General features: G+C 37.0%; 1 protein-coding gene across 1 annotated transcript in view; it reads right to left on the reverse strand.

Moving 5' to 3' along the window:
* Window positions 1-862: 862 nt before the first annotated feature.
* Window positions 863-13,126, reverse strand: part of LOC126260534 (hexokinase type 2-like) — a 136,015-nt gene continuing 123,751 nt past the window's right edge. Inside the window, exon 8 of the mRNA XM_049957867.1 lies at window positions 863-1,070. Coding sequence (XP_049813824.1) covers window positions 993-1,070 — 78 coding nt within the window. The 3' untranslated portion in view covers window positions 863-992. The remainder of the gene's footprint in view (window positions 1,071-13,126) is intronic.

Consider the following 13,126-nt stretch of genomic DNA (forward strand, 5'->3'; position numbering starts at 1 on the left):
ACCTACAGTATGGCAGTACATTCAGTTATGATCTGTTATGTGTAGCTTGTCTTGGAGTTGCAAGGGGCAGTTCCTGTGGATATTAGCAAGTTATCATAATGATGTGATTTGCCTTGTTTAGTAATCCTACTGCAGGTACAAGTGGAAGCATTGTCTATCTCTGGCGAGGAAAGCCACTGATATTGTTCACTGGTCACATGTAATTGCTTAGCAGGCCAATGTAAAGTTGTGTTTGGATAGTGACTGCCATATGTTTTGATTACAACATGACTAGAATGTTGGGCCTGTTATCTGCACTATATGAGCTGGCACACACTTCTGTATGAGAAAGAGAGAGAGAGAGAGAGAGAGAGAGAGAGAGAGAGAGAGAGAGAGAGAGAGAGATCTCACGCATTGTGCTTAGAACATAAATGCAATGCACAGGCACAACAAAGTAGTCATAGTTGGAATTGTATCAATTTCAATCATGAACTATTATTGTTTGCTTTTGTGGACTAATTTATAATTTAATCTGTTGTAACATAATGTTAATTTTGTACTAAACTGGCCCTAAAGTGTCTATGTAGGAGTTCCTGATATAAGTTCCAACAAGTATGCCAGCCACATATATAATCTGTTGCACCTGTGAGAATAAGCATATTTTTCTTATGATATGCCACTTAGCTGAATTGGTAAGCCTGTTAAAGCACTCTCACACAGCAACACAAAGAAACATCCATAACGAATGTACTTACAGGCAGTTTATGCAGTGAGTTTTCATTTTTCCTTTACATCCTTATCTAGATACAGATCTTTACACAAAGATACAGTTGAATTCATCATATTTCATTTGTTTAATACAAAGAGATGTGGTGGTCTCATTGTTTACAATATCTGCTGGTGAAAAACCCAGGCCACAAAACATTAAGGCAAATAATTTTTCTACAAGAGAAATGACAGATTTAAGCTAATCTGCTTAAAACAAAAAACAAAGTATTTAACTCTGACTGCTGTTAGTCTCCCCGACTGGCAACAGCAGCAACTAGAGCTGCTCCTCTTCCACTTCCATCTTCTGACAACATTAACTTGAACTGTAATACAAATATTTTTTTAAATTTCTATGTTCATTTTGAAGTAATAGTTACTAATAGTTTTGAAACACTAATTAAAACAGCAGTTACAGTATTAAGTGGTGAGTAAACATTTCCTTAATACTCCAATAACTACATCAACATTTATGTCCACACCGTGTAAACCACTGTGAAGTGCACAGCAGAGGGCATTTAATGATGTATCAGTTGTTATGACTTCTTCCCATTCCATACAGGTATGGAGTGCAGGAAGAATGATTGTTTAAATGCCCCTGTGCACGCTGAAATTAGCTTAATCTTATCATCACTACAGGAGCAATACGTATGGGATTGTAAAATATTCTTAGATTCGCCAGACTCTTAATTAAATGCTAGTTTTTAGAACTTTATAAGTACAGTTCCTCAGGATTGTTTGCATCTAACATGAAGTGTCCATCAGTTCAGTTTCTTCAGCATCTCTGTGAGAGTCTCCCATGGGTCAAACAAACCTGTGATCATTTGTGCTGCCCTTCACTGTATATATTCGACATTCCCTTTAAGTCCTATTTAGTACAAGTCCCAAACACTTGAGGAATATTCTAGGGTGGGTCACGTTAGTGTTTTGTATGCAATTTCCTTTGTAGACTGATTTCATTTCCTTAGTAGTCTATTCGATGAGGAATTGACAGAGTCCAGTTGTGACTTGTTGATGTTATAGTAATAGGAGACCACAGTTAACATTTTGGTGAAGTACACAATTCTCCGTTTCTCAACATTTAAAGCAAGATGCGAATTGTTGTCTCACTTAGAAATCTACATTATTGCTCTTCAACAGTACCATGGCTACTGGGTAAAAACACATGATTAATCAGATTTTACATCAAAAACCTTACATTTCTGATCACAGGCACTATATAGAAACTCAACATGTAATCTACACTCAAGCAGAGATGGTTTTTTTCTCAACTGAAAGAGCTATGCCATAGCTATTTGGTAATAGTTGCTACATTAAATGAGAAAATTTTTGACAGCTTTAATGTCAGTTCCTCAAAAGTTAAGAATAATTGATACTGTTTGTCAGCATAGAATGAACTTTTTGCCAACAGCTCAGAGAAAAAAATTTAAAAAGAATATTTAATGAGCAGATTCATTCAGTTTGAATATCTAGTCTTTTGTAGAGCAGATCACAAGACTTAATGAGTAGATGAATTCATCCATAATGTATTTACAGATCACAGAATGAATTTTTCACTCTGCAGTAGAGTGTGCACTGATGTGAAACTTCTTACCACATTAATACTGCATGCCAAACCAGGATTCAAACCCAGGACCTTTGTCTTTCATGGAAAAGTGCTTTACCAAGTAAGTTACCCAAGCATGACTCACAACTCGTCCTCACAGCTTTACTACCGCCACATCCTTTCTTACAGGAATGCTAGTCCCACAAGGTATGCTACCTGTCATGATAGCAACCTATAAAATTCCAAGATGAGCAATAGCTAATATGAGAGACAATGAATTCTATGCTATTTATAGCATCATAGAACCAACAGAGCATATATGATTCTGGCTAGTGGTATACACGATAATGAAAGATAATGTATGGAATTTCTGTGCCTGTGGAGCAAAATCTCCAAAAGGGATCTACCCAGAACCATGAACGAATGACAGCTTGGTATGAAAGTAGGGAGTATTTCTCCTCTGTTGATGTGCAAACTGGTTGTTAAGATTGATGAGGTTGAGTGTAGTAAGACTACTTTCATAGTGCATCTAATGTTGTCTATGAAATAAGTGTCATGTAATCTAATCTGTGCAGTGTTTCAGTCACTTTCAAATGTGTGATGTATAACTTGCCGCAAATCTTAAAGTGGACAAATAGTTTTTGTGGCCTAAATGTCTTGTCATTTTTTGATGATGCATGAATAACATTTAAGCCATTTAATGCCCATGCTGAGATATTTTATGTATGGCTCTGAGGTCTGCCACCAAATCATGTTTTGTAAACCACACAAAATTTTTTAAGGACTCTACCCCTGTGAAATTGAGGAATTTGTTGAGTGATGACAAAGATGATCTAACCCTCAGGAATGAGATTCCTTGTGAATGTGGAATGACATATATTGGCCAAACAACTTGTACAGTATAAGATGTGTGTAATGTACACTACCTCCATATACATCTGAGCCAAGTGGGAAAATATACAATAGCAGAGAATAGCCACAGTACATGACACCACACAATATACAAGAGGACAAAGATTATACACTCAGTTTCATCTATGGGACCCATGGAATAAAGGAGACAGTACTATTATTAGTAATCTAATAATGCAATAATGAGGATCCACCTAGCTACCAATTTCTGTTTGGCTCCCAGTCACAGTGATGCTTGGCAGCAGCACTGGTGACTTGGTGCATGCATGAAAGGCCACAGTTCATTTCCCAGCAGGGGCTCTGGACTTAATATTGATAATTTCAAGCAGTTGCTTTGAAAAAAATATTGTGGGATTTACAAAACATGATCTGGGACAGACCCAGAGCTTTATAATGAAATCAGCTGGAAAAGCCTGAAGAGTCATGAGAAAATGTTTCTTTGCAGCCCAAGAAATAAAAAATCTTCAGCTTGCTTATAGGAATGGAATCCTTCTTGATATGTAAAAATAATGGGTGTAAGAAATTTTGCAATTCCTCAACACATTAATGGCAGAAGATATTGCACTGGACTATGTTTCCTTTATCAGAGCATCATGAAGGATTTCAGTTCCAAGCCAAACTACTGCGAATACTGCTACAGGATGATGTCAAATATTTCTGGAACAAGGTGCAGGAAAGGTTTCCTTTTCTCCTTAAGCAGGTGCCAATGGCCTCTTTAGTCTTGACATTGTACAGTAAGTATGTGAAGATGGAATTACACACTGACATTAGCATTTACGAAATAAGTGCACTTCTCATGTCAAGCCCAAAAGCTACTGAAAAAAACAAATACATGTGCCTTCAGAGTATTCTCACAGTCTGAGAAGAATTATCCCAGACTGTAAAAGAGTACCTTTCAGTTATTTGATTGGCCAGTAAGTATTTTGCAGACAATTCACTGTTTAGTGGACTACTATTCTTCATGATGGCTGACATTCTTGAAGGATCTGTCAGGGAGGCTGGCAAGATAAACACTGAGGCTTCAGGAGTAGTCTTATGCTGCGTGCAAAATCAACATATATGTACCTCGGTACCCTTTAAATTTAACAGCCATCTTACTGTTCCTTACAACATTCACCTTTAAAATTTATAATCTTCTGCATGTGTTTGAACAAATACTATAGTACCTCAAAAACATGGTCTTGGATGGATGTAACATTTTTTTAATGTGATAAAAAACATTGTTTATCCACTTTCTGTTTGACATTATGGATCAAAAAGAAGTCATTAGGCAATTAATCAGCTAAATACGGCCAATGAGACATTAATTCGGTCATGTTATGTGTCAAATAATGGATCGTTTGACAGTATGTGCCAGTTGGCATTACCATGATGAAGAAAGATGTAACATTCTTAGCTGTTTGTCATGATTCCATCAGTGACTTGTGGTAAATATATTGTTCTGTATCATTCAGCAGTTAACTGTTCTTTGATACTCTGAAGCAATTATTGAAACGTGTTCAATGTAATAAAAGAAACAAATGAACATTTTCATGGTGGGGCTTATCGGATCAACTACTTTTGTTAATTTTGGTTCATTTTGGAAAAACCAAACAATTGATTTTGGTTGACTTTCACAACATTTATCAATGGTGGAAGTGTAGTCAACATGAAATTCTACAAACAAATAGTAAACAGTCTTTTATGAATGTAATTGATTACCAAAAGGTGAACAAAGTGATAGAGACATTGTTTTTGAGTTAGATCTTTAGAAAAAAACTGTATCTTTCAAGACTTGCTGTAAACAAACAACAGTATTAATTTCTGGGCTGCTATTGTTTTGCCAGAAACAAATGACATACTTTAAAATGTTGTTGTTGTTGTTGTGGTCTTCAGTCCTGAGACTGGTTTGATGCAGCTCTCCATGCTACTCTATTCTGTGCAAGCTTCTTCATCTCCCAGTACCTACTGCAACCTAAATCCTTCTGAATCTACTTAGTGTATTCATCTCTTGGTCTCCCTCTACGATTTTAACCCTCCACGCTGCCCTCCAATGCTAAATTTGTGATCCCTTGATGCCTCAGGACATGTCCTACCAACCGATCCCTTCTTCTAGTCAAGTTGTGCCACAAACTACTCTTCTCCCCGATCCTATTCAATACCTCCTCATTAGTTACATGATCTACCCACCTAATCTTCAACATTCTTCTGTAGCACCACATTTCGAAAGCTTCTATTCTCTTCTTGTCCAAACTATTTATTGTCCATGTTTCACTTGCATACATGGCTACACTCCATACAAATACTTTCAGAAACGACTTCTTCTTCGACCATCATCAGTTATTTTGCTCCCCAAATAGCGAAACTCCTTTACTACTTTAAGTGTCTCATTTCCTAATCTAATTCCCTCAGCATCACTCGACTTAATTCAACTACATTCCATTATCCTCATTTTGCTTTTGTTGATGTTCATCTTATATCCTCCTTTCAAGACACTGTCCATTCCATTCAACTGCTCTTCCAAGTCCTTTGGTGTCTCTGACAGAATTACAATGTCATCGGCGAACCTCAAAGTTTTTATTTCTTCTCCCTGGATTTTAATACCTACTCCAAATTTTTCTTTTGTTTCCTTTATTGCTTGCTCAATATACAGATTGAATAACATCGGGGAGAGACTACATCCCTGTCTCACTCCCTTCCCAACCACTGCTTCCATTTCATGCCCCTCAACTCTTATAACTGCAGTCTGGTTTCTGTACAAATTGTAAATAGCCTTTCGCTCCCTGTATTTTACTCCTGCCACCTTTAGAATTTGAAAGAGAGTGTTCCAGTCAACATTGTCAAAAGCTTTCTCTAAGTCTACAAATGCTAGAAACGTAGGTTTGCCTTTCCTTAATCTTTCTTCTAAGATAAGTCATAAGGTCAGTATTGCCTCACGTGTTCCAACATTTCTACGGAATCCAAACTGATCTTCCCCAAGGTCGGCTTCTACCAGTTTTTCCATTCGTCTGTAAATAATTCGCATTAGTATTTTGCAGCTGTGACTTATTAAACTGATAGTTCGGTAATTTTCACATCTGTCAACACCTGCTTTCTTTGGGATTGGAATTATTATATTCTTCTTGAAGTCTGAGGGTATTTCACCTGTCTCGTACATCTTGCTCACCAGATGGTAGAGTTTTTTCAGGATTAGCTCTCCCAAGGCCGTCAGTAATTCTAATGGAATGTTGTCTACTCCTGGGGCCTTGTTTCAGCTCAGGTCTTCCAGTGCTCTGTGAAACTCTTCACGCAGTATCGTATCTCCCATTTCAACTTCATCTACATCTTCTTCCATTTCCATAATATTGTTCTCAAGTACATCGCCCTTGTATAGACCCTCTATATACTCCTTCCACCTTTCTGCTCTCCCATCTTTGCTTAGAACTTGCTTTCCATCTAAGCTCTTGATATTCATACAAGTGGTTCTCTTTTCTCCAAAGGTCTCTTTAATTTTCCTGTAGGCTGTATCTATCTTACCCCTCGTGAGATAAGCCTCTACATCCTTACATTTGTCCTCTAACCATGCCTGCTTAGCCATTTTGCACTTCCTGTCGATCTCATTTTTGAGATGTTTGTATTCCTTTTTGCCTGCTTCATTTACTGCATTTTAAAATTTTCTCCTTTCATCAATTAAATTCAATATTTCTTCTGTTACCAAAGGATTTCTACTAGCCCTCGTCTTTTTACCTACTTGATCCTCTGCTGCCTTCACTACTTCATCCCTCAGAGCTACCCATTCGTCTTCTACTGTATTTCTTTCCCCCATTCCTGTCAATTCCCTTATGCTGTCCCTGAAACTCTGTACAACCTCTGGTTTAGTCAGTTTATCCAGGTCCCATCTCCTTAAATTCCCACCATTTTGCAATTTCTTCAGTTTTAATCTACAGTTCATAACCAATAGATTGTGGTCAGAGTCCACATCTGCCCCTTTAAAATAATAATAATAATAATAATAACAGCTCCATCTAGTAGTCATTTGTAGACTAAAGGTTGTTCTTGTATCAAGTCTATTGCAAATTCTAATGAAGGGAACCATTTTAGTGGGGCTGTTCATACTTATATTTGCTGACTAACTTTAAGTGTCCATATAAGATGTGAGTTTTTTAAGTAAGTACCGTTAAAAAAAAAAGTGCTAAGATATCTCAATAATTTTATTTTTACACGAAAGCCTGTACCTTAATCTACTTTTCTACATAATTTCTGGTAATACTGAGACACTTGTCATAACGTTGTACCAGTTTTTGAATACCCTCCTCATAGAAGTCTGCTACCTGACTTGTTAACCACTGCATCACCACTGTTTCGACTTCATCATCGTCTTGAAGACACTGACCGCCCAGGTGTTTCTTCAAGTGCAGGAACAGATGGTAGTCACTGGGCACAAGATCAGGGCTGTACGGAGAATGATCTAGAGTTTCCCATCGAAAAGATGTGATGAGATCTTTGGTCTGATTTGCCACATGTGGACGGGCATTGTCTTGCAGCAAAACGATACTGCATTGATTGTCTCATTATTAGGCAGAAATTCCACAAGCAATACTCATTTTCTGTCCCAAAAAAATGTGCACGTTTTTCCGGGCAGAAATTGTTTGCTGAAACTTCACTTATCTGGGTGAATCTGAATGCTGCCATTCTAAGGACTGTTGCTTTGATTCTGGTGTGACGTAGGCCACCCATGTTTCATCGCCCATAACAATTTGAGTTACGAAATCATCACCGTCGTTATGGTACCACTCAAGTAAAGTCAATGCACTGTCTAAACATTTGGTTTTGTGCACATCTGTCAACATTTTCGGTACCCAACGTGTGCAAAATTTTTGGTAATTCAAGTGCTCGGTCACAATGCCATACAAAACACTACGAAAAACATTAGGAAAGTCATCCCGCAAGGAGGAAATCATAAAGCTTCTGTTTTCTCTCACCTTATTGTCCACTTCCTGCACCAAACTTTCATTAACAACTGAAGGATGCCATTGTTCATCATGCACATTTGTGCAGCCATTCCTACCATTCCATCACTCATAATGTTTTCTCCGTAAACTGCACAGATCTCACGATGAATATCGATCGCTTTTAGGCCTTTAGCACTAAGAAATCTTATAACAGCTCGTACTTCACACTCAGGGGGACTCACAATTATTGGAGGCATCTTAAACACTCAGTACACAACATAAACAAGGAAGAATCAGACTGTAATGGCGTCAGTGCTTAGACAACCAGATGTAAGTACCCAGTGCTCATGCGCAGAATGCCGATCGCAACACTGTGGCTGCGGTGTGGCAAAACGGTACTTACTTAAAAAACATGCCTTGTAGCAGCCCAGACTGAGTCAATCACATCAATGTTTATGAGCAGAAGTAAAATTATATGGAGTATCAAGCAGAACTTTTAACTGGATTTCTTGCTAGGGCAGAGGCAGCATATCATCTTGGATGGGGTGTCATCAACAGAAGCAGAAGCTGACTTCGGACATGCTTCATGGAAGTGTATTGGAACACTGGTTGTTCATGTTGTATAATTGTATATTGATGACTTGGCATAAAATACTAGTAGTAACCTCAAACTTTTCTCAGATGATACAGTTATCTGTAACGAAATACTGTCTGAAAAACGATGCACAAATATCCAGCTAGATCTAGGTAAGATTTTAAGGTAGTGTGCACATGGGAACTTGCTTTAAATGTTCAGAAATGTAAAACTGTGCACTTCACAAGATGAAAAACAAAGTATCCTATGAATACATTATCAAAGAGTCACAATAGGTATGCTCAGCAAACGTGTGTCTAGTTTACAATTTATTATTAGTTCCTTGAAGACGGATATCAAGAAACTTAAAGAAGAAAAAAGTGAACGGAACATGACAAAAACATGCCATGAAAGTACGAATATATCAGGAAACTGGACGGAAGTGAAATACAAAAGACGCAAACAGATAATACAAGATACAGAAGGAGGTGAAAGAAACATAAATGTAGTGAACGAAAATTACTTTCAAGCTCTTTCGACTACTGATTGTGACAGTGTTGTTAACAGTTCGAGTGTACCATGTGGAAAACCAAACTACTTTGTGAATGAGGTAAAACATGGAATATTTCAGCAGCAGTTAAGTAAAAGATCATACGTGAAAGTGCTCACAAAACTTCTTACAGCGTTAAGCTGTTCTGCTGAGACAATATCGACATGTGTTAACAAAAAAGACACAATAAGTAGTGCCAAACAAGACTTCACTTACTGCAAAGGTAGGCAGAAAACAGGTAATCTCGGAACAGAAAGTACCTGTAAAATTGAACTGTATGCCGACAGCCAAGGACGAAATATAGCCACTGAATTTTGGCATACAAGCAGCCAGAATTTTAATTTTAATTGTACAATAAAACCAGGAGCAAAATTCAGTGCTGCTACATCAATGAATCAAGAAAATATTTCCTCACTGAGCAAAAAGGACTTCTCCACCTTCCTGGCGGGATCAAATGATGTCACTAGGAACGAAAAAAAGATCTCTTAATTTCGCTAAAAAGAAAACTGTATGAGCTGAGAGGAAAAAATGTTATTGTTTTTTCAGTGCCACTCCATTATGACTTGATAGAATGGTCCTGTGTACATAAAGAAATTGAAACTGCAAATAAAGAGCTGCAAAATATTTGCAAGCGGTTTCAAAATGTAACATTTGTGAACATCAGCAATTTAGGGAAAAGATTTCACACAACACATGGTTCTCATCTAAATGTATTGGAAAAAAATGTAATAGTAACAAACATTTTAGAACTAGTAAATAAAATCCCAAATGTGCAGTGTGGTGATAGAAAAGTCATACCTCTCATGGACAGGAAGTGTGTTTTACCTGGAGACTCAAATGTGAAATCTGCTGTCAATGAAGCTACACTTCTCAAAGACAAATGTGAAATTTTATTAATGCAAGTGAACAGCCCAAATGTTAACAATTCACAAAAAGGCACAGCAGTTGTGGAACAACAAACACCAGAAATAAGTGAAACAACAGCAGCACTATCATTATCATCAGAAGCAGCAACAAAACCAACAGCAACAAGAACGGCAGCAGCAGTAGCAGTACCAACAACAACTGGAGCAGCAACACAGCAATGCTTAAGGAGGAGCCAAAGGAAAAATATATCTGTGTCATTCAGTGATAATTTTTTATGGTTTCAAGCCAAGGAGAAAATAAAAATGTGAAAAACCAGCCTGCTTACTCACAGATAAATCACAGCAACATTTTATTTTTAAACATTCAGGGTCTTGAAAGTAAAGTTGAAATTCTGGAGGAGTCATTGCCACAGAATAAGTATTCTTTCTTATGTCTAACTGAACATTGGCTTAAACCAGAACAAATACAATACTATGTACCAGAAGCTTATAAACATGGAAACAGTTTTGCAGATCTCAGTACCATAATGGTGGTATTTTTATCTATGTTTCAAATGAAATAGAGTGTAGAGCACTAGATCTGAGTTGGGCACATGTAGAGAAACACTTTGAAATTACTGGGATCATATGTGATATAATGAAACTTATCGTAGTATGTATCTACCATTCCCCTGACTCAGATGATAAAACTTTTTTTAGATAATTTAGACTGTGTACTCTGCTACATAATGAAGTGGCAACAACATGTAAGTGTAATTGGGGAAGACTTTAATTCAAGCTTTGGTGTAACATGTAACAAACCCAGTGTAAATAAGTTACTGAATATGCTAAGGCAACACAACTTTTATCATGTAAATTCAGAACCAACAAGACTAAAAGTGTGCTTGGATAATGCTTTTGTCAACTGTGCTCATGATATGTACTCCACCAAGGTAAAGGAATTTGTTTTCTCAGACCACTCCATGTTATCAGTAGAATTAAGACATTTTATAAAAGGGGATGAGACTAAGGCTGCACAAAAGTTAACAAAATCTGATACCTTAATATTAACAAAACACAATCTCAGAAAACTAACACACCAGCTGAGCATAACTAACTGGGACAAATTATTTCAAAACTGTGATTTCAGTGCCCAAACAGTTTATGAAACATTCTACAATTACTTAATAGGTACTTTAAAAGCCTATCTTGTTCCAAATAAATATCACAAAACAAGAAAGGGTAAATTGTGGTACAACAAAGAACTGGAGAATCTAAAAAAATAAGCTACTGCTGTTGAAGTGCCTCGGCAAAGTAAATAATTCTAATGAAATTAAGGATCTCGAAAAAACTACCATGAATCTGTATAAGAAAGCGTTACAATTGGCGAAACGAAGATACAACACAAATTTCATAAAAAATAGTAAAAACCAATGCAAAACAGCTTGGTCAGTAATTAACACTGTTAAAGGTGAAGTCAGAAACTTTGACAAGACAGTCCCAATACCAACAGATACATTCAACAAATATTTTGTAAGCTGTGCTGATGATATCAAAAAGTTGATCAGTAAACCCAATGTAACATATATATATTATCTTAAGAGTGCAAACCTAAATCATAATAGGGCCAGATCATCATTGAAACACTTTAAAGAGGTAGGCCAACATGTAGTTCTTAAAATAGTCAAAGAAATGAAAAAATCATACAGTACAGATATTTTTAATAAGTCAAACAATCTATTGAAAGAAATCATACATTACGTTGCAACACCATTAACATATTCTATAAACCTGTGCCTCATAGAAGGGGTTTTTCTTGATCCTCTCAAACTATCCAAGGTGACTCCAGTCTTTAAGAAGGGTATCAAATCAGATCCTGCAAACTACAGACCAATTTCACTAATTCCAGTACTAGGAAAAGTCTTTGAAGGTATAATATATCAGCAGATGTATGAGTACCTAGAACTAAATGATTTGTTAAGTGCATCACAGTTTTGTTACAGAAAACGAAGGTCAACTATACATGCCATAGAGCTCTTAGTCAGACACATTTTAGCAGCATTCGAAAACCAAGCTCACACACAGGTAACCTTATATGATCTGAGCAAAGCCTTTGACTATATTGACCACTCACTTTTGCTCTCTAAACTTGAGTACTATGCAATATGTGATAAAAGTTTAAAGCTCATCAAATCATACCTCAATAAAAGGAAACAGGTGGTGAGTTCAGGAAGTCATCTGTCAGACACACTCAACATTCAACATGGAGTACCGCAGGGATCTAAATTGGGACCACTTCTCTTCCTTGTACACATATATGACTTCCAGGAAATATAGATGTAAAGACATATATGTATGCAGATGACACAACATTTCTATCTGTAAACCATGTATTTGATAATGTGGTAAGTGGTATGAAATTGGCAAAAGAAAATGCAACATCATGGTTTAATGCAAATGGTCCTCTATTAAATGAGGAAAAGACCCAGAATATGTGGTTCAGTCTGTCAAAGACTAAAAAAATAGAGAAACAAAAGGCAAAGTTTTTAGGTATTGACATCAGTCTAATATGGAACTCTCATGTTGATCACATAGCGGTTAGGTTGTCAAGAGTTATATATCTGTTGAAGAGACTGATGTGTTGTGCGACATTTGAGTACATAAGGACAGTGTACAGGGTGTTTCAAAAATGACCGGTATATTTGAAACGGCAATAAAAACTAAACGAGCAGCGATAGAAATACACCGTTTGTTGCAATATGCTTGGGACAACAGTACATTTTCAGGCAGACAAACTTTCGAAATTACAGTAGTTACAATTTTCAACAACAGATGGTGCTGCGGTCTGGGAAACTCTATAGTACGATATTTTCCACATATCCACCATGCGTAGCAATAATATGGCGTAGTCTCTGAATGAAATTACCCGAAACCTTTGACAACGTGTCTGGCGGAATGGCTTCACATACAGATGAGATGTACTGCTTCAGCTGTTCAATTGTTTCTGGATTCTGGCGGTACACCTGGTCTTTCAAGTGTCCCCAC

This window comes from Schistocerca nitens, chromosome 5 (genome assembly GCF_023898315.1).
Source record: "Schistocerca nitens isolate TAMUIC-IGC-003100 chromosome 5, iqSchNite1.1, whole genome shotgun sequence".
In the NCBI taxonomy this organism is placed as follows: domain Eukaryota; kingdom Metazoa; phylum Arthropoda; class Insecta; order Orthoptera; family Acrididae; genus Schistocerca; species Schistocerca nitens.